General features: G+C 53.2%; 8 protein-coding genes across 8 annotated transcripts; 2 read left to right on the top strand and 6 right to left on the bottom strand.

Moving 5' to 3' along the window:
* Positions 1–704: 704 nt before the first annotated feature.
* On the bottom strand, positions 705–3,746 carry QC761_0093530 (uncharacterized protein; the record flags this gene model as incomplete). Its single annotated transcript, XM_062872990.1, is given in 3 exon segments — positions 705–873; positions 939–3,006; positions 3,015–3,746. Coding segments are annotated over 2 exon segments (189 nt in total). The 5' UTR covers positions 959–3,006; positions 3,015–3,746.
* A 555-nt stretch (positions 3,747–4,301) lies between these two features.
* QC761_601310 (uncharacterized protein) lies at positions 4,302–4,427 on the top strand (the record flags this gene model as incomplete). The annotated part of the gene is made up of 1 exon (XM_062880591.1): positions 4,302–4,427. One exon carries the CDS (start codon positions 4,302–4,304, stop codon positions 4,425–4,427), a length of 126 nt encoding a protein of 41 aa, XP_062729567.1.
* A 2,129-nt stretch (positions 4,428–6,556) lies between these two features.
* EXO70 (exocyst complex component exo70) lies at positions 6,557–9,312 on the bottom strand. Its single transcript, XM_062880590.1, has 2 exons — positions 8,804–9,312; positions 6,557–8,742 (listed from the first exon to the last, which is right to left on the bottom strand). The coding sequence occupies exons 1-2, from the start codon at positions 9,012–9,014 to the stop codon at positions 7,016–7,018; spliced, it is 1,938 nt and encodes a 645-aa protein (XP_062729568.1). The 5' UTR covers positions 9,015–9,312; the 3' UTR covers positions 6,557–7,015.
* A 173-nt stretch (positions 9,313–9,485) lies between these two features.
* QC761_0093560 (uncharacterized protein) lies at positions 9,486–10,770 on the bottom strand (the record flags this gene model as incomplete). The annotated part of the gene is made up of 3 exons (XM_062872991.1): positions 9,486–10,073; positions 10,124–10,377; positions 10,435–10,770. 3 exons carry the CDS (start codon positions 10,768–10,770, stop codon positions 9,620–9,622), a joined length of 1,044 nt encoding a protein of 347 aa, XP_062729569.1. The 3' UTR covers positions 9,486–9,619.
* A 26-nt stretch (positions 10,771–10,796) lies between these two features.
* QC761_0093570 (uncharacterized protein) lies at positions 10,797–11,195 on the bottom strand (the record flags this gene model as incomplete). Its single annotated transcript, XM_062872992.1, has 1 exon — positions 10,797–11,195. The coding sequence occupies one exon, from the start codon at positions 11,193–11,195 to the stop codon at positions 10,797–10,799; it is 399 nt and encodes a 132-aa protein (XP_062729570.1).
* A 3,386-nt stretch (positions 11,196–14,581) lies between these two features.
* MCM3 (MCM DNA helicase complex subunit) lies at positions 14,582–18,135 on the top strand. The gene is made up of 3 exons (XM_062880589.1): positions 14,582–15,193; positions 15,291–17,820; positions 17,881–18,135. The coding sequence occupies exons 1-3, from the start codon at positions 15,121–15,123 to the stop codon at positions 17,912–17,914; spliced, it is 2,637 nt and encodes an 878-aa protein (XP_062729571.1). The 5' UTR covers positions 14,582–15,120; the 3' UTR covers positions 17,915–18,135.
* QC761_601275 (uncharacterized protein) lies at positions 18,120–19,485 on the bottom strand (the record flags this gene model as incomplete). Its single annotated transcript, XM_062880588.1, has 2 exons — positions 18,120–19,294; positions 19,353–19,485. 2 exons carry the CDS (start codon positions 19,483–19,485, stop codon positions 18,120–18,122), a joined length of 1,308 nt encoding a protein of 435 aa, XP_062729572.1.
* An 895-nt stretch (positions 19,486–20,380) lies between these two features.
* CTF1 (Transcriptional activator of fatty acid utilization) lies at positions 20,381–25,160 on the bottom strand (the record flags this gene model as incomplete). The annotated part of the gene is made up of 5 exons (XM_062880587.1): positions 23,835–25,160; positions 23,712–23,736; positions 23,300–23,430; positions 20,648–23,086; positions 20,381–20,471 (listed from the first exon to the last, which is right to left on the bottom strand). Exons 1-5 carry the CDS (start codon positions 23,987–23,989, stop codon positions 20,381–20,383), a joined length of 2,841 nt encoding a protein of 946 aa, XP_062729573.1. The 5' UTR covers positions 23,990–25,160.
* Positions 25,161–25,503: the final 343 nt, after the last annotated feature.

Consider the following 25,503-nt stretch of genomic DNA (forward strand, 5'->3'; position numbering starts at 1 on the left):
TGTTGTATCTGGACAAGACTCGGTATGTTTGCTTGGTTAAAGGGGTTGATGTGTTACACAGTCAAGAGCGATAGACAAGAACGAGTGGGTGAGACTACATCCCCGTCAACGGGAAAAGATATGCCGTCATTTCGCGGGCGAAATGGAACAATACAAACCCCTATTACTACCTGATTCGAGACTAGCAGCCATTTATTTGTCCATAGAAGAGGAGGCATTGCTGTGATGGTGTAACCTTGCACCATATGCTCTTGGCAACTTGAGGAGTTCAGTCTAGGTCCAAAGATGGGTGATAGTTGTCCCGTAAGCAACGCTGAAGCTGTCAAAAGAAAACCCCGCTGGAGTGGGCGAGTTTAAACCCGAGAACCGAGCGGTTGGAAAGCGCGGAGTCCAAATGTATTAGCCGGCGTGGTATGGGGGTTCGGGTTAGGGTCTGTAGCGTCTTTTGCGGAGGTCTATCTGGCGTAGCTACGTTCATGAAGTTTGGCTATCGGGCTGCTCATGGTGATATGTACCATAACCTTTTTCTCAGGAGGAGAAATGAAGCCGAAGCAATCCTTGGAGAAGTCAAGCTTCTGTAGGGGCTGATGGTTGACGCCGGAGTCTGTGCGTCTGGAACCAGGCATATCCCCAACCCTATTATAGTCAAGTACAAGACCATTTGTTCAAGGAAATGACGACACTCAAATCTTTCAATCTTGTTCTCAACAAACTTCTTGACATCTCATGGGTTTATTCAGCTCGGCCCTAACATACTGCCCCTTTTTGCGACCACAACTCTCGCTATGAGATTGGCTGGACACCTCGCACGGCTTCCACTCCCGTCTTTCCACCAACGGTGTCAGCCCGCATATCGCGTCCATCCCCTCGGGTCTAGATCATCCAGTCAGCTTCACGAGAGAAGGCCGCAGAGCTGGAACAAGACTTCTGCCACGCACGTGGGTGGAGTCCCTTGCATTTTTGTCTCCCACTAATCCTTTGATGTTCAAGCACGATGCTTGCGACATCGGATTGCAGCTGGCTGTTGGACGTTGGGGGCTCACGATGGTGCAAGCGCTGACGGTGTGCATCTTGTCACCCAAACAATTCGAAGCGAGCCGAGGCCAAGTGGGCTTCTTGACTATGGCTAGAGCACCCTATTCGTTCGGCAATGAACTAGGAAGGTATCACGAAAAGCGTCGGTGTGCTATCCATCCCATCCTGATATGCCTGACCGAGCTAGGTTTCACCTGCCATACATAAGAGAAAAACTATGAACTAACTGAAATGACATAGCCAACTTGGTAATAAGCACCACGAGAATTTCCTGATGTCGAATAAAGACGTGCTCGTCCGCAGCCACTCATGAGCATCAGCCTTATCTCCGGCACATGTCTGGACCCCCACGAATGATCCAGATTTGGCACACCCTATTTCGACTACTATGGAAGGCATCCGAGTGAGCACCCGTTGCCCGCTCCGAGTTGGGAAGGCGGCCGAAGAGGTTATCGTGACCTTCAGCCGTCACTTGGTGACTTGCGGGATTTCATTCTCGCTCTCACAGCATTTACCAAAGGTCCGCAAGGGCAGCGGCTACCGACATCGGTCCGCCAATAAACATATGCAGTTCAACCTACGGGATTGGGTCTTGCAAGAAGGCCGACGGTGCTCCCGCTTCCGATGGACTCGGGCATGCGGATAGCTAGGTTGGGCACGCCCGGCCAACGACATCAGCTAGAAGGCCAGTGGATCACCAACATCACAAGGGCCGTAAGGTTAACTAGGCTCGCGTGGCACTTGGACTTTCGTACGACTATGACGTCTCTGATTGGATCCAACGGCATCCTTCTGGAAGTTTTCTACTGCTGGACAGGTTGAACACCCCCGACTGACCCTTTATGACTTGCCGATATGCTGTGTTACCCAACCTCGCCAGCAAAAGTTCATGTCATCGACAGCAAGTCTTGAAGAATCAGCTGCTCGTTTGCCGAGATGCGTACAGTTTCCAATGATATGACTGATATCTGGAAGATGTGCGTTGCAGAGAGGGGTTTGGCGAGACCAATGGAGCCGCGGCCAAAGTGGGTAATCCGCCAGGATGGAATATCACGGAGCGCTCTATCCTGACCAAAAAGAATGAGGGCAGGTGACCGAGTTTCATCAATCACGATCGGGCGGATCCGGTCAAGAAGCGACTCTGAAGCGGGGACAGAGATGGAAAATTGATAGTAGCGATGGTAAGGTAGGTTCTCCCCCCACGCTCGGCGATATTGGCATCCCATATGTATGCCAATGGATACCGCGGGTGAAACCCAAAGTTGGGCCTTCCAACTTTTCCCTTTTACGGAGCTCAACTGAGGCTATCGTGAACTGGCTGCGGCACATGCATTGTGTAGCACTTGTCCCCAGCCCGTGCCGCCACCACCGCTGCTCAAGCGTTCAGGGCGTTGACAGGTTCCCGACAGAGGGGCCGAGTAGCTGCCGTGCAGGTCTTCAAAGACGACACCGAGCCAATGGAGGACGGCAGTACAAGGCAGGCGCCAAAGCGCCGTGTCGGATGCCGGTGGTGTTGAAGGTCTCTCGGACTGTGCAACATGAAGATTGGGCTGGGTTGGCCATTGAGGTCGCTTGGCGGACAGGCTCTCATTGGTGCCCTATTCCCAGCAAGCTCGCCAGGGCATGGAACAGACGTCACCTAACACAAGCCCTGATCACCCCGCAGTCGCACCCGGAGGACGGGATTGCGGACATGTCCTTTTGATGGAACCGTGATGGCATGATACCCCAGGACACAAGTCCCGCAGGTGTCAGCCGGATTGCCGCTGATCGGGATGCCCTCTCGAGGACAAGAGGGGACCTGTTGTTGAAGAGCGGTGTGCTATGTGCTCTTTTGGACTGGTGGACGCCTTCCAGCGGCTGATGGCAGCATTGCGCGGCTGCTGACGGGCGTTGAAGACATTGCCCGGGGCTGTGTCCGTTCTCTTACTCACTGCCCATACGGATATGTAAGGTAAGGTCAGCAAGCAGCTGCAAGACGGATCAGCACATGCACCAGAAGGAATACTCCAACTTCGTGATCCAGCGGCGTGCCTCTACACAAAGCGTCGTTGATATGTACCATCAGCCTCACGTTCTGTGTTGTGTGCAGCAGGGTCCTGAGTCCTGACCAAGTGATCTCATGGCTTGCTGAAGAAAAAGCTGGGTGTCATCGCCCATTGGGTGTTTTCAGTCTACCTCGGGTGTGACAGGAACATGGTACGGCAACGATGCTGAGAGGTCAATTGGACGGATATCTCGGTGGGACTGGAATGGAGTGGTGGACTTGGAAAAAAACCCAAATCAAAAAAAATGAGAGCCCAATTTGTTTTCCCAAGGTTTGGAATGCCTCGTGACCCTTTCTAATCATGCCACACCGCCGCATTATCCGCTGCATCTCTTTTTTTCTTTCTCTTGTCCCCTGTGGTCGCCTTGTTGCTGCTCGACGACGCCTTCGGGTCACTTCTTTGGGTCTTTTCTTGGCTCTCTTTTCGAAGCGCCCCAGGAGAAGGAAGGTAGTCTTGGGAGGCGGCTCACAGAGTCCCCAGACTTTTTTTTTCTTTCTCTTTCCGTTGATGCAAGCCAAATCATTTTCGCATACTGTGTCGAGAGAGGAGTAATAGTGCCTGGTGACATCAAAAGTACCCGAGTGGGTTTCTTGGGTTGTATAGGAACAAAGAGTAGATAGCCATGCAATTGCAGGTATCTCTCATGTCTTGCTGCAAAGCCTGTGCCCAGCTTGGGTTGATGGATGCCGTTTGTCGAGGGGGGTTCTCTTTTATGCTTTTTTTTTTGGTAGTTTCCCCAAACTACCCCCCACCTTGTAGTGTGTGTGCGTGCCTGTGCGCTGCTGCCGGAGTGACTGTGCCCCCCCTTTTTTTTCCTTTTTTTTCTGCATTTCCTTATTTGGGAGGGGAGGGACTGGGATCTTTAAACCTGGCTCTTGTGCTTGAGGAATTAGGGATTGGAAGATATAAAGGGTAGACACCTCCCACACTTTCCCTTTGGCCTTTGGGCAGAAGCATCATCATCTCTTCAAGCCTTTACCGAACGTTGTCATTGTCAACTCTTTCAAAGCTGCTATTAAGCTATACCTACACCATCCACCTACCTATTTCACCAGCCATAGCACTCAGCTGTTGACTCACCACTTACACACACTTGTGTCCACCTCTACACACACACATACCTACCACACCATACCACACAACAGCAACCACAACAGCAACCACCACCACCACAACCACCACCACCTCCACCACCACCACAACAACACAACATCAAAAATGGCCGCTGTCGAATACCAAGAACTCGTCAACAACTGCTGCTCCTTCTGCTGCAAGGCCATCGACTTTGGCACCCACGACTACTGCCCGGCCAGCGAGCACCCTTACAAGGGGTGCCCTTATTGAAAGAGCAGAGGGCACAATGCAGATCCATTGTATACAAAGCCCCGCCCGATTGGGATGGCTGCAGTGAAGCGAGACAGCATATGCACACCCTTCCTCCTTCGGCACGCTTGGCTCAGGAACAGGGGGGGGTTGACGGCATCTACCGTTCCCCCCTCGGAGTTGGGAGTTGAGGTTGTCTCGGTGAATTGGTGATCCCCATATTTTTCATCGGGGAGATAATTCTCGGATCGACAATGGAGAGAGCAGGGGAGAGGAGGGGAGGATGTCACTCGCAATGGATGCAAGGCCGAGGGCATCAGTTTCATGATTCCCTTTCGGTGGAGAGGCACTGTTGATGAGACATGGGGCGGATCAATCCCTTTTTGCACTTTCGTTTTTTGGGACCACAGACATGGATGAGAAGGAAACAAGTGATTTTATGGTGTATAGGGGGCATGGGATATGGAGTCACTCTCTGGGACTGTTGTGGGCGTGTGGGCATTTTGTTTTTCTTTTTTGGCAGATACCCCCTTGATAGCCAGTTTTTTCTTCAATCCTGTAACAACTCTGTTGTATTCTATTTTTTGCAACTTTTAGTGTGGATAACTAGCTTATGATACCATCTTTGCAAACACATCCGAACGTTCTACCCGCTCAATGGTCATGCACGCATACCTGCAACCGACTGCTTCCGTCCAGAAAATAGATATCTTCACCCTACCTACCCTTGGCGGACCATCGTGAAGACAACAGTAGCAAAAGCAACCGTGCGCAAGTGACCCTGCCTGCCTACCCTGCCTGCTCGGTTGCTTGCCGCCCGGCGCTTGCCCGCCCACTGCCACGGCGATGCATGAAATGTTTATGTAGGACGCCACGGCTAGGGGAGTGTTTTGTTCGGTGTTCTCTTTTGGGTTGTGTATACATGATATTAGCCTAGTTGAAGAATGCCTTAGGTGGTAGCTGGCCCGGCCTGGCAATATGCAGCCCATCATGGGACGCACGAGACAGGAAAATAGAGTGATGATGCTCTCGAGCGGCCGCCTCGGTTGGGGTTTGTGAGGGGCGGAATGAAATCCTATTTCACTTGATATTGAGAGGGGAGACTGACGTGGCTACCTATCGTGAACCCCTGATCTACAACTAACTGGGGGGAAAGCTGGACTGTGCGTTACCAGCTGTTTCCCGCTACCTACCGTTGAATGTAACCTGAAGAAACAGGTCAAGGCACAACAACCCCCGCCTTGAGCACAACCTCCGCTTTGAGCACAACCTCCGCTTTATACTACGCTGTGGTTTGTTAGACGATGATACGATGATTCAATGTTTGACTGTTAGAGGTTGTTATGCAGGTGAGTGGAATGGGGTATACGATTGTTGTGTTATATATATATCTTACTCCACCTCAGACAAAATGAAAATGTGATTGCGAATTTATTGCTGGGGAGATGAGGATGGTGGATGATATTCCGTCAATAACTGATCACCAGTTATCGTGAAACTGTGAAAGAAAGGCGGGGGATCAACCATCCATCCATTTCCATCTCATCCGGAGTCCGAGCTGGTTCAACTCCCGCAACCAGAATATCTCCAGCCATGGTCTATGGCTCGAGTTTATGTGAGCCAGACTTATATCATCTTTGGGTTTGGGATGGATCACGTAGTACAAGAAGCTCTAGTACTGCCAACAAGGCTGTATGTCAGAGCAGGTAATAAGCTGACTATTATCAATCTCCAACAACAACATACATTTCGTGGCCATCAAGGATCATGAACCCTAACTTCCAACAACCCCCCCCTCCCCCCTTCCTCCCAGGGTCAAGAGTACGAAAGCACTACACCCCATCCAGCATAGACCAACTAACTTCCTCCTCAAATCCCTACATCCCAACAACCGGGAAACATCTCGCAAGCTATCCCTCCACTCGATTTAGCTCGAAATATCAAATCATATCCCGCTTCCACCTCCATCATAAGCCTCGAAAACCAAGAAAAAAAGCAACCTCTACTCAGCAGTGATCTTCTATTCCCCCCCCCCTAAAGGGCTTACAACAACCCGGAGAAGCAAACCTCTAAGCTCACGACGATGCACTTATGCACGTAACCCACACCGAAAAGACTCCAAAAAAGCAACGAGCATCGTATCAACTCCCGATCCCCGTGTAGTGTACCCCCCGGTCTGCAAGGGCTAGGCTGCCGGGGCTGCAGTTTGCCTGCCGCTGACCAGGCACTCTCAAAAAGTCGAAACAGCAGGTAGCAACCACCACCACGACCTGCCTTAAACCCAAATAACAGACCGGTGTGGGTAAATCCCAGCTGCGCAACAATATCTCAGCCTGCGTAAGATCTATTCCTGAAAAAAGCACAATATACCCCCAATAAAGATACACTAGCAAAGCAGGGCAATAAACAGGCTAGTAATCAATAAGGCAACTCACAAGAAATCCTGCCCCCCCCTAGCATGACGCAAATGTGGTCTGATATTCCTTGCTTTCTTCTCAAAAATTCCAATCAATTCCCACATGCCAATGTCAATAATCCCATAGCTTGAATCCCAAAACCCATCATCATCCACTCCCCCCTTTCATTACCATTATACTCCAACGAAAAAACTAGTACAACCCCTGAAAAACAGCCGCAATCCCCCCCTTATCCCACTTAACCCTCCCCTGCCCTCCCTTCTTCCCCTTGTCAATCTCATGATACCGGTCCCAAAACCGACAGTACAGCGGCTCAATCATGTTCTGCATGTCCTTCGCAAACTGCCCCCTCACCTCCTTCTCCATGCTATAACTCTTGTGCTTCTGCACCATGTCCTCAAACCCAGCATTAAACAACTGAAACTTCTCCTTGATCTCCGCCTTGTCCTTGCTCCCCAACCCCTTCATGATACTGGCACTATCCACCGCCCCTTGCCCGCTCGTCGGTCTCCCACCACCCGACCTGCCACCTTGCCCAGTCTTGATCATGTCGAACAAATGCACCGACACATCCTTGCAAGCTTCCATGTAGAGCGAGGTGGCCTTCTTCCTCCAGGCTTCGAGCACACCCAACCGGCCTTGGAGGAGAGGTCCAAGGTCGGATTGGAGAATCATCCTCTCGATGATGACGACGCTGTTGGCTAAAAAGACGCCCATGACAGGTTTCTTTTGGAGGATCAACCGTGCCCGGCCGTCGAGGGACATCATCAACGCTTCGATGGTGTCAGTGCAGTAGTGCGCAAAGATTTCCTTGCCATCGGCCCCGACGTCGAAAGACGCAAGGCTAGGGATGGCGTCCCCTACTGCCCCGCTTCTCGAGGCGCTGACAGACTTCCAGTTCCCATCTCCCAACGAAACCATAATGCTCGATATTGGGCGGAGAAAGTCCACCATTGTCTGTAGTCTCTGCATGGTTTCCGAAATGATTGGTATTGGCGCGCCGTCCTGGGGCAGTGTCTGTAAAGAGTTGACCCGCCGCTTGGTGTCCTCCAACAGCTCGGCAAGGGAAGACTTGGCGGTTTCCCGGACTGGTTTGAGAGAGGCGGCCAGTGAGCTCTTGAGCTCGCCTGTCTTGGCCTCGAGATTGTTGGAGAGTGCTGAGATAATCTCGACGATCTCGTAGGCGAGGTAGCAGTCTGTGTTCATGTGCTGTTTGATGTGACCGTTCAGTTCTCGCAATGTCCTTCCCAGCTCTACCAGGGCCGGCTGGCAGGTTGCTTGAAAGACGGAACCCCAGTCTTCTCTCGTGAAAATGTTGCAGATGTTTTCGTACTCGGAGAGGAACAGTCCCTCCATCGCCTGCGCGTAGGTGCCTATTCCGTTGGTGCCTGCCCGGTAGATAGCGTCTGGGTTCTTCTTCTTTGCCGTGTTGCTGCTGGCCGCGGCCATGTTTACTAGTGACGAAGAGAGGTATTGCGATCTTATTTCGGCGTAGATCTTTGCTACTGGTGATTCTTGTGGTGGATTAGCCCCTGCAGTTTGCTGATTTACAAATGAGTTCATCAGGCCGAGTTTGTTGAACTTGTCTTGTGACAACACTGGGAACGCCTTGTTCTTCGTGATGAAGTGTAGTGGTTCGATCATTCTTGGTGTTTCGCTTCGTAATAGTTTGTCGAAAGCATTCTCGAGCTGGGAGTTGCCGAGCTTAACCAGGCGCTGGAGTTCGGCGACGGTCTGTTGGGTTGATCGAAGGTTGGAGGCCTTCATGTCGTCGAGGGCCTTGTTAAGACGCTTGATTGAACCAAGGTAGTTGGAGAGGCCGGCCTTGTCGGGGCCCATTCGGATAATCTGTTCTTCGTCATTCTTGCTGTCTGCTGGCTGTCGTAGACGTTCAATAGCTGCAATGACGGAATCGATGTCTGAGAAAGAGTGGCACGTCAGCTCCGGTTGCGGATGAGCTGGCAGCTGGTGGCTACACACTATTGCCGAGTATCTGTAGTCTTCTTGTCTCGCCGTTGAGAGGTCCGGCGACATCACGAACGCTCTTCCCCGTAGCTTCTAGTCTTCCCAAGCAAGCTTGGATCTTCTTGGTCAACTGGGTGGTCTTTTCGAGGCGCGAGTTGAGAACGTCGACCTCGGCGCGGGCTTCTTCGTCGGCAGCCGGTCGGCCATTGGCAAGCCCGACAGCCATCCTGTGGCGATTCGGTCGTCAGTCGGGGGAAGCAATGTGCGCTCGGGTTGTCGAGGTGCGAGTTGGAAGGTGTTTGCGATTGCGAATTGATGGATCTTGGACCAAATTGGTTCAGGAACCCCAGGCTTGGCCCAGGCGCGGACATCCTCTGAACAGCTGCCAGGGTCCCTGGTGATTGTCCGCTATTTGTGGGGCATGTGGTGGCCAATCAGATCTCACAGTTCTTTTAACCTCACTTACACGACTTACACCATGAAACACTTCCCAAACCAGCAACGGAACAGAGGTTTTGAAGATATCTTGCAGAGTATCGAGCATCGAGATTTTCAAGGACTAAATTGAGGTATTGCAACCACGTATTCTATATCACCTCCATGGTCCTTTCCGCAGAATAGTAGAGCAGTATCTGAAACTGGAAGAAGTGGAAGCACCGAGTTGGGCCACCTGCAGGCACAGCTCACCTGTTCATGCTTTGTGCGCACAAAAAAAAATGATGGGAATTTTCTTATAACAGAGGAGTCGTGTCCAGCACATTGCTCCATTCTTATACAATACAAGTCTTCCGCTCAAGCAGAAAATCAGATCCCCGCCCCCATTAAACGACTTCAAACTTGAAGCGTTGCAAAGTAGTCGTCTACCAGCCTGCCAACTGTCTCCACAATCCACTCAACATCCTCTTTCCGAATATTGAAGGCCGGCGAGATTATGATATGGTCCCCCAGACGCCCGTCCGCCGAGCCTGCTCCAGGATATACATTGATGCCGTATTTGGGGTCCAATCCAAGCTTGCTGATGACCATGGCTACATGAACTTCTTCCGGGAATGGTGTCGAGCTTTTCTTGTCCGAAACAAACTCAATTCCCCAGAACAGACCACGACCTCGAATATCAGCGACATTCGGGTGGTTGCCAATACGCCTTTTCAGCCCTTGAGATAGCAAGCGGCCCATGCTAGCGACATTTGCCACGAGGCTTTCTTCTTGGATGATGCGCTGGACTTCGAGGGCAGCCGCACAGCAAGCTGGATGGCCTTGGTAGGTGTGACCGTGAACGAATACACTAGGCTAACAGTTAGCAGATTACTCGAACAATCGGCCCTCACCACATACGAGCTTCCTTTCGCGATTCCATCAATGACCTTGTGGTTGGCCAACAGCCCAGCTATTGGTTGATAGCCACCACCAAGCGCCTTTCCGATGGTTTGGATATCTGGAACGACACCCTCCTGTTGCCATGCGTGCAAGGTACCACTGCGGCCCATGCCACACATCACTTCGTCGAAAATCAGAAGTGCCCCATATTTGTCACACACGGCTTTCATAGCCTTGAAGTATCCGGGGACCGACGGCACACAGCCTTGAGCCTAACGGAACAAATATTAGCACACTGCTGGATGATCCTAGGCTCAGTCAAGACATACTGCACCGACGATAGGCTCGGCAACAAAAGCGCAGACAGTCTCGGGCCCAACCTTCCGGAACTCCTCATCGAGCTCTTGCGCCAGCTCCGCGACATATTCCTCGTTGGTCTTTGTGGGAGCTTTGAACCGGGATTCGTTGCATGGAGAGACCTGGGAAACGTTTTTCATCAAGAGTGGTTCAAACTTTTCGCGTCTGTACATGTGACCACCCATGGCCAACGCCCCAAGGGTGATGCCGTGGTAAGACTGTCTCCGTGAGATAAAGCGAGTCCTCTGCGGCTGTGATGGTTTGACCTCGATAAAGTATTGCCTCGCGAGCTTGATAGCCGCCTCCATTGCTTCGGAGCCTGCTTCTGGTCAGCTTAGGAGCAAGAGGATACAACGTGGCGAAAGAACTTCCCTGAGTTGACGATGTAGGCCCGCGCCATCTGTCCTCCTGTCGAATCGACCAAGAAGCGACAGAGCTCTTCCTGTACTTTGGTGGTGTAGAAGACGGTACTGCAGTACGGGGCATCAAGGATCTGCCGATAAGCAGCATCGGCCACTCTCTTGTTCCGATAGCCTATACAGCTGACTGCGGCGCCTCCGGAGGCATCGAACACACGCCGACCATCTTCGAGGATTAGATAGTTGCCTTCGCTTTTGGAAAGGACGAGGAAGTCTTCGGAAAGGTGTCTGTGCAACACAGCCGAGCTGCCGACTGCCTGGGCTCCGTCGGTACCTTTCATTTCGGCCTGGGGGTCAAGCTTGATCAACACCATGGTGACGAACAGTATGGGCTTGTATTGAGTTCACTTGGGTTTGACGGAGACCGCTTGCCCGGGGAGAGCATACATACTGGCCTATTTGTATGCGGAACATGGCTCCCCATCTCAACAGTCCACGGGCGAGCACACTACAAACTTGTCCTGACCAAGGGACAAGAGCGCGGAATTCCTGGCCAATCCTACCACCGCGGACCAATTTGCAGCACATACATGCGGGGCAGCCCACCGACATACCCGTCAACATGCTGGAAGCATATGGGATGGAGACTCTTTGTCTGGGTCGTGGACAAGTGGACCTCCGGGTGCTGGCATGATTCGCCGACCTCCACGACCAGCACTGCACCATCCACTAGTCTAGCTCCTACTTGTCTAGGAGGGGCCCTGGAGCATCGATAACAAACCTTCTCAGCTTCCATTTTGGACGACACGAACAAAACACGCAATGGAGACAGCTTCAAGAGAGCACCAGAGGTCATATGTCAGGCACACCCTTAGGACCGGATACAAGGGGTAACACATGTCACACGTGCAACAAACAACCTGCACTCTGCCGCCTTCAAACCGCCCTCGAGGTGGTTGTTGCTGCTGTGCGACCATGGACTTCAAAGCCCCCTTCGGCAGCCGCACGTCCATGCGGCAAAAGCTTGGGTGTGAGGGGTAAAAAGCCAAGGGGTCTAATTCGGCATGCCGATTTCGGCCCAAGTTGTCGATTATCACCCGCAGCCACCCTGGTCCTGTCTCTACCAAACAACGCAGGATTATCAGGAAATCCTCCCGCTTCGCACCAACAGGCTGCTTGACGCCAGCTCTCCATGTCGTACTAGAGCTCAGCTTACCACATAGATTCGTTGACATTTCCCTTCCTGGACATCCTTTGGCCCGCTGACAATGGCTATCGCCGGGCGACTGGGTCCTCGTTCGGCCCCTTCGGGATGGCACCCCCAGCTTACTCGGCAGGCCGAGGGGAGCCGCACGGGCCTTCGGCACGTCTCTTGCCGAAGATAAAGAGCGACCACTCAGCCTCGCCGGACCTCCATCCCGATACCACAGTCCGAGGCCTGATGGTGATGATATGACACATGCGTCGAGACCTATAGAGGCGCTTTCACCATACCATTCAATGCGACATCCAACCTTTGAAGGTTTATGCCGCTGACACACACCGCTTGTTTTGTGCTATCGAGACCGTTGGTCTTCGCGATGGACCGTCTCCTATCTCGGGAGCATGGCCCTGTCATCAGTGTGACCACTGGCCTTCAGCCTTTGAATCATACAACCGGTATTGTATCTGTCAGCCAGGTTGGCATCAATCATACGAGTACGGCGCCTTCGGTGTGACTGTTTACCTGCTGAGTGGGATCTGCGTCTGAGGTGCTCCTCCGGCATTCCCTTTTCATATGACAGGGCCAACTAACACCGTCTCTCCTTGACGATCACTGGTCAAGTTCCCCGCATGCAGTCCGTTTTCTGGTGTCTACATTTCGCACAGGGCGAGTGCCGGATCGTGGCTTTTGCATGGTCATACTACTGCGGAATGTGATACCGGTACCCCCTCCGCTAGAGGTCGGTAGCCATACAATTTGTCTTTCCAACTCACGAGTTCTGATCAAAGTTGAAGCAGCATTGCAGCACGCATGATCTTGAGACGCGATTCTAGAAAGTCTTGTTTCAGCCGCCAAACTCCTGAAGACTTTAATACCGTACTTTTTCCACGCCTCTTGCCCTGATCATCTTGGTGGGATGAAGCCCAGATTCTTCCATCAACGTCAATATTGGCAGCATTCGCGGCTTGCCGTGAGAAGGTCTTAATTTGCGGGCTGGCTGCATCTGGTTCCGAGACAAGGGCATGCTTTCGGTGAGCCTTGAGGTTCACGGGACGAGCAATGCTGGTCTGTACTGATGCCGCTATGCTTCTAGCCATTGAGCGATAAACAGCCACCTCGACTGGCAGTACTCCTTGGACTGTTCAGTTGAGGAGCGGCATGTGGGAGACCAGGATAGCCGTTGGCCAGGATTCACCCGCTCCCGTCACGAGAATAAGGGCGGCCACGTCAACTTCCTGAATTTGACCTGGGGAGCCCAGCCTCCTTCCCGACAGTTCGGTAACCAATTAGATATATCTCTCGACGCTCGTATTGACAAGGATATCCATGGCTTGTTATGGTGCTGTCTGCATATCAAAGCACTCGGCTCTCGGTTGAGCCAGTTGAAAAACAAACCACCCGTCTAGAAGGTGCTTGGATGGTGGTATCGTAGGAAAAGGAGGTGGCGAGCCCTGCTACCATACCTACGGGGCCTCTGTTTGGCTTTATCTACCCCAATCTCGAACCAATCACACTACTCAGACTCGATATACAAAAGACACCAAGCCTTGGTGTCATAGCAGAGGGCGTTGCGCAACATTGGACCGCATGATACCGAGACCCAATGCGGGAAAGCCTCTCAAGCACACATTGGAGGGAAGAAGGCGAGACAACACCAATAGCGGCCCGCCAGAAGCCGCGAGGCTCGCACGGAAGGAAGGAAGCAGGATGTTGATTCTCGTATTGGTTCGGGAATCATGGAAGAACCCAGGCGGACTGCTGCCTTCAGTGGGCAAGAATAGGACAGCGGGACAGACAGTGTGTTCAAGGTCACGGGCACTTGTTTTTTCTCTTCTTCATGATGATGTGCAGGAAACACAGTCTGCCGACGTGCCCAAGTTCGCGCTGCTTGATAGGCACATCGTCGAACTCGGGGAGGTTACGCTGTGTGTATATGTGCTGGCCTACCTACCTACCGGGCGGGCTCCTCCGATTTGTTGGAGGGTCGCTTGGTCTTTCAACCAGTGGTTACTCTACCTTGGGGTTGTTCTGGTGCTGTGGCTTGATAGTTTGATGCCCTGAGTTGTTGGAGGGTTGCAATATGACTAATGATAAGTTTTCTTGGCAGGGGCAAGAAACTGTTGGTATCATCCTCTCCGCGGATAGAGAGGTTTATCTGCCCATCCGTGGTGATATTCTGGCTTTCTGTATGAATCGAAGTGTGTAGGTGTTGATACCAGTTAACGAAATCTTTCAGCTGCTTTAAAAGCCACAAGTCTGGCGTAGACTGTCACATACGGCCATAGCCAGCTAAAAATACGGCATCCCGTCCGCTCTGCCCTCGTCAAATAGCTGTGCGCCGAACTAGTACTCAGGTGGGTGACCACTGGGGAATCCTCGGTGTCGTATGTTTTTGCTCATTGCTCATTGCTCATTGCTCATTGCTCATTGCTCATTGCTCATTGCTCATTGCTCATTGCAGTGAATGAGCTCTTTTATATTTGAAGCATGGCTTTAATAAGTCCAACCAGGTATCCATCCTATGGATAAAGAGGTCTGTAAGACTTTGCTATATTTTTTGGAGCTTGATCGAAAGGGGTTCGTTCACCCTTTAGATTTCGCCTTCGGCCATGCTGTAAGCTTCTTGTGCTCTGAAACTGTCAAACATGTACTTTTGATGAATAGGAGGAAGATAGAGCATAATGACAAGTCCTCCATCTCCTTTGAATTCTGAGAACGGCACAAAGGAGGTATTCCTACACACCGAGAGTTGACCTGGGTGAGAAGGTCAAGGTCAACACTGGCCGTGCACTGGCTGGGCAACCGTAAGGGAGCCCCGCAGTTGCCATTGGACCTGAATCAATTAAAACCCCTGTCAGGGGCGACGCGCAGCAAACGCGAAACCGCGACGGGACACGCGCTGGAGTCTGCTTTGCGAATGAATTCTCCCCACTCTCGTCGGTCAGGCATGGCCAGAGAAAGAACACCGCTTTCTGCCACTGTCCACAACACAAACAACACCCACCCACCTTGACACATTGTGTCTTCTTCACCGCCACCACCACCACCACCAAATCCAATTCTCATTTTGATACCCGGTGGACACATACGACAAGATGGACTACGAAATGCTCCGCGACAATGCGGCCCAAGACCGGGTGCGCCAGGCCATGGAGTTTCTCGATCCCCGTATGAATTTTCTATGTCCCTCGTTTTTTTTTCTTTTTCTTTTTTTTTTTCACGATCTGATACTCACGATATGATGCTGACATGTAACCCAAAAAAGATGACCAACATGTCAAGGGCTACAGAGCAGACATCATCACGATGCTGCAAAAAAACCAGCGCCGGCTCGTCGTTAACATCGACCGAGTCCGCGACCACAACCCCGAGATGGCCGAGGGCCTCCTCTACGACCCCTTCGACTTCACCCTCGCCTTCAACCACGCCCTCAAGTCCATCGTCAAGGCCCTCCCACAAGCCCGCAAGGACCAGACGGACGACGACGTGCTGTACTACTGCGCCTTTGCCGGCAGTTTTGGTTTAAACACTTGCAACCCGCGGAGTTTGGGGTCGCAGCACTTGAACAGCATGGTCTCCATCGAGGGCATCGTCACCCGCTGCTCGCTTATCAGACCCAAGATCGTCAAGAGCGTGCACTACAACGAAACGAAGAATATTTTCCAGTGGAAGGAATACCGCGACCAGACGATGACCAACGGCGCGACGACCACGTCGGTGTATCCCCACGAGGACAACGAGGGGAACCCGCTGATCACAGAGTATGGGCTCTGCACGTACAGGGATCACCAGACGATTTCGATCCAGGAGATGCCCGAGCGGGCGCCTGCGGGGCAGCTGCCGAGGGGGGTGGATGTGATTTTGGATGATGACCTGGTGGACAAGGCCAAGCCGGGAGACAGAGTCCAGCTGGTGGGTATCTTCAGGACGCTAGGGAACAGAAACACCAACCACAACAGCGCGCTGTTCAAGACGGTGCTGCTGGCGAATAATGTCGTGTTGCTGTCGACCAAGTCGGGGGGTGGGATCGCCACAGCGGCGATTACGGATACCGACATCAGGAACATCAACAAGATTGCGAAAAAGTCAAAGGTGTTTGAGCTGTTGAGCCAGTCGTTGGCGCCGAGCATTTTCGGGCATGATTACATCAAGAAGGCGATTTTGCTGATGCTGCTGGGGGGGATGGAGAAGAATCTGGAGAATGGGACGCACCTGAGGGGTGATATCAACATTTTGATGGTGGGTGACCCTTCGACAGCCAAGTCGCAGCTGTTGAGGTTTGTGTTGAATACCGCGCCGTTGGCAATTGCCACCACCGGCAGGGGGTCGTCTGGTGTGGGCTTGACGGCTGCGGTGACGAGCGACAAGGAGACGGGGGAGAGGAGGTTGGAGGCGGGTGCGATGGTTATGGCGGACAGGGGCGTGGTCTGCATCGATGAGTTTGACAAGATGAGCGACGTGGATCGGGTGGCTATCCACGAGGTTATGGAACAGCAGACGGTTACGATTGCGAAGGCGGGGATTCACACTTCGTTGAACGCGAGGTGCAGCGTCATTGCTGCTGCCAACCCCATCTTTGGGCAGTATGATACCCACAAGGACCCTCACAAGAACATCAACCTCCCGGATTCGCTGCTGTCCCGTTTCGACTTGTTGTTTGTTGTCACCGACGACATTGAGGACACGAGGGATAGGCAGGTGTCGGAGCATGTGTTGCGTATGCACCGCTACCGCCAGCCCGGCACGGAAGAAGGCGCCCCTGTTCGGGAGAACGCGGGCCAGGCTCTCAACGTGGCGCTTAACCAGCAGGCTGATGTTCAGCGCCCGACGGATGTGTACGAGAAGTACGACGCGATGCTTCACGTGGGCATCAAGGCTACCGGCAGGGGAAGCAACAGGAAGCACGAGATCCTCTCGATCCCGTTCATGAAGAAGTACATCCAATACGCCAAGACCCGCATTAAGCCGGTCTTGACTCAGGAAGCCTCGGACCGCATCGCCGAGATCTACGTCGGGTTGCGTAACGATGATATGGAGGGCAACCAGCGCAAGACCTCCCCCATGACGGTCCGCACGCTCGAAACCCTCATCCGTCTGTCGACTGCCCACGCCAAGGCGAGGTTGTCGAACCGCGTCGAGGAACGGGACGCCCTCGCCGCGGAATCCATCCTGCGATTTGCCCTCTTCAAGGAGGTGATTGAGGATGAATCAAGAAAGAAGAGGAGAAAGACCCGCCCTCTGGCGGACGAGAAGACGGACAGCGAATCCTCTGACGACTCGGACGGCGACGAGGCCGCCGCCGCCGCTAGATCCCGCTCTGCTCGCGCGTCCCAGAGGGCGAACGGTGGTGCAAGGAGGGTCAATGGTAGAAACCAGAGGAGCACACCGCCTGAGGTTGAGGTTGAGGCTGCCGAGGAGGGAGAGGAGGAGGAAGTGGATGTTTACAACGCCACGCCTAGACGGACAGGCCGGTCGACGAGGAGCTCTCAGCCCTCGTTTGCGAGCTCAATTCCTGCTTCTCAGCTGGAGACGCAGGAGGAAGATGAGGATATGGCGTCCAGAGCGGCGGGGCTCACGGTTGAGGAGGAGGAGGAGCAGGAGGGGATTAGTGAGCAGCGCCTTGAGGTGTTTAGACGGACGTTGGGCCAGCTTTTGGGAACGGATCTGTTTGAGGATGATTCGGCGGGGGTGGATGAGTTGATTGGCGCTGTGAACGAGAAGGCCGAGGGGCCAAAGTTTGGAAAGGCTGAGGCGATACTGGCGTTGAAGGAGATGGATAGTCGGAACCAGATCATGTGAGTGCTCTTCTGCTGATGATGAGGTGAAAGAGGCAAGATGCTAACCATGATGAATAGGTACACTGATGGTGATTTGGTTTACAAGATTTGAGGGGTGGTTTGTGGGCATCATACCACATGGGCTGGTTTATGGCTGTAGAACTGAAAGTAGAAAGCAAGCATGATGGATGGTCTTGTCATTTTTCCATGAGAAACCCAACCGTGATTCGAATTCAACGCCATGCCTACCCCGCAACCCGCCAAAACAACACGAGATAAGAGAGATCTATGATATCATCTCGGTATTACTTCCCCTGTCACTCCCCCAACCCAACCCTCTCCATAAAGCTCTTCAACCTATCCCCCACCCGCTCCCCGTTCCACCTCTCCTCCTCCCCTTCCCTTTTCAACTCGGGCATACCAACCTGCTCAATAGCAAAACTCGCCGCCACGGCCCCCCACCCAACCGCCTCCTCAATCCCCTTCCCCCTCGCCAGCGCAACCCCCAACCCACCCAAGAAGGTATTCCCTCCCCCAGTCGCATCTTTAACCTTCTCCCTCCCCTCCTCCCCCGTCCAGTAAGCCGGCAACCACCTCTCAACCCCCTCGTCAACCTCAATCTCCTCCCTCGCCACCACACCCTCCTCCTCCCCCACCCCCATCACCAACCCCCTAAACAGCTCCTCCATATCCGTCTCTTTCGTCAACCCCCCCCTGTGACCTACCACCTTCTTCATCGTCCTCTTCCTCCCCCCATTCCTTGCAATGTACGCCCCCTTTTCCCCCGCCCTAACAACCAAGGTATATGACTGCAGCGGCATGCTCGCCAAAAGCTGCTCACACCCCTTCTCCACCGCTAGGGCATCAACCCCCCCATCCTCCAACACCCCTGTCCCCCCAAGAAAGCCAGCAAGCTCGGCGTGGTTGGGAGAGCAAACGTCCACCATCGGGAGGGTGTTTGTGCAATTGAGCAACTCTTCCGGTGTGCACAAATCCGGGACTGGCTCCCAGATTATAACTGGGCGGGTGTGCTCCTCTGATGGGCGTTGTTGACTGTAGTACCTCTTTCTGGCTGAGAGGAAGGTGGTTACCAGTTCTTGGCAGCGGAGGGGGGAGCAGATGAGGTGGAGGGACTTGGTTGTTAGTAACACTGGGGAGAGGGAGGCAAGGTCGTCGGTTGTGAGGCGGCGTTTGGGGGTTAGGTAGCGGAAGGAGCGGTGGGAGGGGTCGAGGGGGTTGGAGTAGCCGTTGTAGCCTTTTGTTGTGAGCCGGTCGGCGTTGTGGCGGAAGACGGCCGAGGTTTGCCAAGAGGAGAGGTGGGCTGATAGGGAGGGCGGGAAGTCTGAGCCGCAGTCGATTATCATGGATGTTGTTGATGACAAAAGGGGAGGGGGGGAGAAGAGGCGGGCGCCGAGGAGGGAGTATGTTCCTGCTCCGCCGGGAATGTTCAAACTGGGGGGGAGGGAGAGGGAGGGGGGGTGGTGGATTTCATCTTGACAAGACAGTTAGTGATATGTTGGGGATATAAAGAGGGGGTGGGGCAGGGGTACCAATTATGAACATCCCCAAGGTAACAAAATCTATCTCTTGAGTGGGGGGGATTTCGTTCCACGATTCGAGTACTTCTTCCTCACCGGCGACGGCGTCTGTTGGGTCTGGCTCCGCTGGCGGCGGCGGTGTCATGATGTCGGTTGCTTGCTTGCTTGGCAATCGGGATTCAAGACCGAACTGTTGTGTGACGTCTATTTCCCAAACAAAAGAATCACAAATATCTCGTGCCTTTTTGGTAACAAAAACGAGTGTGCCTGTGTGAAGGTCGATGAAATGAGCGAGTGGTGAGTCCTCAGTCGAACCACATCCCACTCCCACTCTCCAGTGGTCCACGCCCAGCTGAACCGCGATTGGAAGGCAACAACTCCCAAGATCCCAACCAAACAGCTGCCAACGTGGTGACTGGTTCAGGGCGAAGGTGCGGCCCAATTAGGTGACTTGCAGCAGCTTCCAGCTCTTAAAAGCTTGCAGTTAAGCTCACCTAACCTACCACTTAAGCAAAAAGTGGGGCGGGTGCCAGCTAGCTATGCCATGCTATGCCCACCTACATATACACACACATGTATATATATATATATATACGTGTCATTCCTACATCCATCTCAAGGCAACACCCCATTCCACATCTGATATATGATATTCGACTATGCCATCATGCGAGCACATTCGTCCCTTATCAACTCCTACAACAACCGATCAAACAAGACCCATCATGTGACACAATACACCCTCTCCCAGCCTAACCACGCTCAACATTCCCTATTCCATACATACCAAACGTCCAAAACTTCCAAATAACATTCAAATAAAAATCCCATTTTGTCCCGCAAACAAAAATCCCCAAAAATCCCCAACCCCCCATATCAAGTACCTAAACTAAAACCCAGGCTTTCCCATAACCCCATATCCCATGAAGCGAAATAATAAACACAGACACCACAAAAACATATCATGCCAACATATCCCTCCAATTATTTCTCTGTGTGTTTTCATCATTGCCCGTCCTGCCGCAAGCGTGTGAAAAAGCCTACATCATATTCCCTAACCCAGCCGCTGCAGCTACATTATCAAACCCAAGCCCGTGCTGAGCCTCGCCATTGATCCCAAAGAATTGAAACCTGTCCCTCCCATGTCAGCCAGTCATTCATACTGTATAAAAAGAACAATAAAAAACAATAAAAAACAATAAAAAAACAATAAAAAAACAATAAAAAAACAATAGAAAAACAATAAAAAAACAATAAAAAAAACAATAGAAAAACAGTAAAAAAACAATAAAAAAAAGAGAACTCACCAGTCTTCCACATTCATCGTCGAGGGAAGCGGCTGCCCCTGCACCGAGCTCGTGCTCCAGCTGTCGCTCGGGCTGTTCCCATCCACCATCTGGCTGTCAAAGTTCGTCTGCCAGATATTCGCCCCCTGGTTCCCCGGGAACCCAGCCATCCCCGGCTGGAGCAGTCCGTTCTTGTTGCTGTTGTTGTTCGTATTTTGCATCGGGCTACCTGCTAGTCCTCTGTTGGTTGGCAAAGCTTGTCCAAACTGATGTTGTCCGTCCACGGGGGCGGGCCCACCTTGCATGTTCTGGTTCTGCATCTGAGCCATGACCGAGGCGTCCATGTTCTGATGGTGCTGGTGCGGCGAAAACTGCCCCTGGAACGGCGCTTGGACGCCCTCGGGGAACAACTGATCCGGTTGAAAGTTTTCCCAGATGGACTGCGACAGGTTAGGTGAGTTTCTCGTGACCAGATAGAGGTCCGGTGGCGTGGCTGGAACAGAGAACGAAGGGTTAAATGGCGTTGCCGGTCGGGTGTGCGGGCGTGAGGCGGTCCCGCCCATGAATGCGTCGCCGTTGTTGCGGGTGTGAGGCGGCGGTGAGGTCGTGGCTGTGGCGGTGGCGGTGGGGGGAGGCATCGCGTTTGGATTCTGCTCCTTGTTCAGGAAACTGGGCGTTTGTGGCCGGGACCGTTCATAAGACTCCTGGTGCTGTGGCTGTGGCGTGTTAACCGAGAAATCGATCGCCATCTCGTCGTATTTGCGCTTCTCTTGCATCCGCTGATGCTGTTCCAGTTGAGAAAGGCTCTGCTGCGCCTTGCGGTGTCTCTTGCCAGCCGCCTTCTGCAGCCTCTCCTCAAGCACCTTGTTTCCGAGAATCGACTCGAAAAGGGTGTGCACCATCTTGCCCACCAGCCAGACCTTGGACACATCCTTAAGAGCATCCATGCAAGTGCGGATCCGATCCTGCGTAACCTGTCGAATGGACTGCACCGGTGACCTGAGCTGGTAGACGTGCATGATGAGCGCCGAGAACAAGCTGTACACCACGTACGCTGGGCAGTAGCGGAGCTCCCCGTGAGCTGTGAGGTTCTCAATAATCGAGGTAATCATGGCCGCCGCCTGGAAAGCAATGTTGCGTGATGGGTAGGCCGAGTCTTCTGGGAACCTGTGGGAGCCACTCGGAGGCATGTGGGCGCGGTGAAGCAGGCAGAGTGTGGTGTAGTAGTTGGAATGAAGCAGCGCAGACCAGAAGTGATGCCTCGGCATCTCCCAGTACACAATCTTGGGGCAGTTTTGAAGCCAGTCCGCAAGCGCCATGTCGCTGTGTGTGAGGTCGATGGCGTTCTGCCGCCTGCCCTTGGCCGCCACCGAGTACTGCTGCGACAACACCAAGCCCATAATCTCACAGAGCTTGACATACTGCAAGAAGAACTGAACGTGAATGGGATCCGGCGGGTGTTCGCCAGTAGGGTGGTCGGCATCGTCCTCGATGAAGTCATCCTCGGTCAACATCTCCACGTCCGAATCATCAAGGTTGATGTGACAAGGCCGCCCAAGCGCAACCGCCACTGACCGATCCCTAGTGAACAGTGTCCACCAGATGCGCTTCCATAACCTCTTGTCAGACCTGCTGAGCTGTGACCCCTCCACACTCCGGTGCATGCCCGAGCCCTGGGCGACGATGGTGGCGACACGGGTCCAGTAAAACACATTCTTGGTGACGTCCTCGGGACCTTCCCAGTACCACCCCATCAACAAAAGGGACTGGACAATGGTCACCCGATCATCCTCATAGTTGGCATCGTACAGAGCCTTGGCTCTCTTGTAGAAAGTCAAGGCTGCCGGCGTCGAAGAGCCGTTGGCATCCATCAACTGAGAATTGGTACACACCCGTGACCCTGCCAACAGCATGGCTTGTAGCAGAAGCAAAGACGGCGGGTTCTTGGGGTCCTTGTACCGGCGCATGAACTTGGTCTTGTTGATCACAGGGACGACGGGATGGATCCATCTGAAGTATGAGTCGATCAGCTCGTCGCAGAGGGACCTTGGCGGGAGCAGGAAGGCTCCTCGCTGGTGCAGGATTTCAATCTCGACATTGTCCAGCTCTGTCAGTCGTGCCCTGGATCCCTTGATATTCTCTGGCAGCGGGTAGTGGACGACATCTGCCGAGCTCTGACGGTCGTGAACAAGCAGCGTCAGGTTGGAAGACTCTCCAAGGTAGGCCACCCTGCCGGCCTCGGTGATGGGGGCCCGCGTAAACTTGGGCTTCATGACCAGATTCATATAGTTGGCCAAGGTGGCATTATCAAACTCCTCCTTCTTCTGTTGCTCCTCGGTAGGGGCGGTCAAGGGGGTAGCTTCGTGGGTGTGATAGACAGCAGGAGGTCGGGTGCCACTGGGAAAAGTGCTGGACCCGGGAGGAAGTGATGATGATCGATCGTCGACCTCGCCTCGTTCACTACAGCCGCCGCGTCAGCATCCAACTATCAGACCGAACAAGCATATAAACTTTGAGCTATCAAGCACAGCACAGCAAGCGCACAGACGAGAACCCGAGTGCCTGGGCGAACCCGTGGAGAGCGAGGGCCTGCCACGCTATTTGTCGCAAAGCAAATAGATCAGGAGACAAAGGATATGGTGTGTGTGTGTGTATGTGTGTGGTGTCATTTACCTATCAGAATCCTTGGACTGGGCGATGCTGCTAGCCACCTTTTTGCGCTTCGGGGTAGGGATGCGGCATTCGATCTGAAAGGCGACGCAGTTGGTACATGGCACGCCGAGGCTGGCGGCATCGCATCGAACCTGCAACACTTGACGTGAGCAAAACAATACGATAAGACGAGAGATGGCATGTTCGTACTTTGCGTGCGTGACATGTCTGTTGGAATGACTGGTCAGCTTTCGAGGTCCCCAATGATAACCAACAGCTTGGGGGGAGGGGGGTACGGATGAGCCGAGGCACCAGATAGGCGAGGTATCGCGAATCGCCGAGGGGCACGTCAGGCCGCGGGTTGTCACCAAAAGATAACCCACCAGCCAAGGCTGCTGAAATATGGGACGTGATATAACAGTAAACTACTCACCTCGCATGCTCTTGAGGCTCGTTGTCTGTTTCAATGGCAACAAGACAAAGTCAGCGCAAACCGTTCCATACCCTCAACTCCCCCGCATGGCGCAACGCCGCAGCGGCCGCACCGGGAACCCACCTCCTGAAGCTCAATCCACCGGCCGTGTTGGTTGTGGATGTCGTGCCTGCCGCTGACGGGGCGGCAGATGGCGATACCGACTGTTGCGGAGATGTGGACGTTTGCTTGTTGGATGCCGGCGCGGGGGCTGCCGGAGGCGTTGAATCGATCTCCATCTTGACTGGACAAGGTTCGCTGGACGTCGGTCGATGTATATGGACGAGGCAAAGTATATCGCGTGCGTGTTTGAGACGGTGGGCTGAGGAATCCGAACTGCGAACGGTGGGATGAGTTAAGGTATGCTGTACTTGGAAAATCCAGCGATCTAATTCGAGCCGGTGCTGTTGTTCAATGAGGCGAAGGTCTGGTCTGTATCCGGAGCTGCGTGGAATCTGGGAGACTAATTGGAACCTCCTTGGCTAGCTAGCTATCTGCCTGCAGACATTGAAGGGCAATTTGATTGTAAAATGGCAAGAAATGGTGCTTCGAAGGTGAAATGAGGTGGTGAAAGACAAAGCACCGGCTTACCGAAGACACGGAAGTCCAGGAGATCCAAGAGGTCGTGCGATGATTGATGCTCGTTGCCCTTTGAGGGTTTGAAGGGGGGTGGGCCGAGAGCGAGATGGGGGAGAGCGAGATGGGGAACAGCCTAAGAACGGTCGATCCACCGCTCACAGAGCAGCGCAGGTGCAGCCTGCCAGCGCCTTTAGTGCAAAACGGTTGTCTTGGCCGAGCGTGCGGCCAGCCTCCGTCACCTGTGCAGCCACCGGGCTAGACAGGAATACCAAGAAACGCCCTTTTCTTGCGCGCCCCTCAAATTGACAGTTCGTCTCGTCGTGATGAATCGTGCTTGCTGGAGCGTTTGTGAGTACTTGCATATAGCGCAGCACCCCACTCACCTCAGCTGGGAACGGGAAGATGCGGATGCGGGACGGGGTTGCCTGGCATGTGAGAGAGGGAGAATAGAAAGAGGGGGAGCTGTTCGTTTTCCAGAAATCCAGCAGAGGCAGCACCGATGAGTGTAACAAACTTCTGGCCAACCGAGATTTATCACGCGGCTTCTCCTCCTTCTTCAGGAAGTCATCACCGGCCCTACTGTACACCACAAATCCGGGGATTCTTGGCCTTGAAACTTCCACTTTGCGCTGCCCCTGTCCACACCTCTCCACTTCGCGCTGTGCACTTATCATGGAGTTGCCTGCCACAGACTTGACAAGCTGCGCGCAATACGATCGATACATTGGCCGTTTCCGGATCGTTACTCTCAACGTCAGGTCACCACTCAGCCCATTGGATTTCCCGCGCATCCCGGTGATCCAAATACGTACTGCTGCGGTGGACAGCTTCCAAAGCAGCGGACATCGCCAATGACCGCCAGGCGGGGGGGGGGGAAGGGGGGGATGGGTGCTCCAGCAGAGCAGCAGCAGTAAGTATCCAGTGTGGCAAGCAGTAGTCGTAAACGTTGTCCTTTGTTGATTTGTAAGAGGATTGCCAAAGTTTATCCTTCAACTATAAGGTAAAATGACTAATAAAATAACTGACAGTCAACTGATCTTTTTCCTAAGCTAGGAAAACGAATTCCTCATAGATGTTTCACTACAACCAACCACTCATCTAATATCACCGATTAGAGAATCATGCACCTTATGCAGTCCGTCCTGCATATACTCACCAACCTATGTAAAACCCC

This window comes from Podospora bellae-mahoneyi, chromosome 6 (genome assembly GCF_035222275.1).
Source record: "Podospora bellae-mahoneyi strain CBS 112042 chromosome 6, whole genome shotgun sequence".
NCBI classification, from domain to species: Eukaryota; Fungi; Ascomycota; class Sordariomycetes; order Sordariales; family Podosporaceae; genus Podospora; species Podospora bellae-mahoneyi.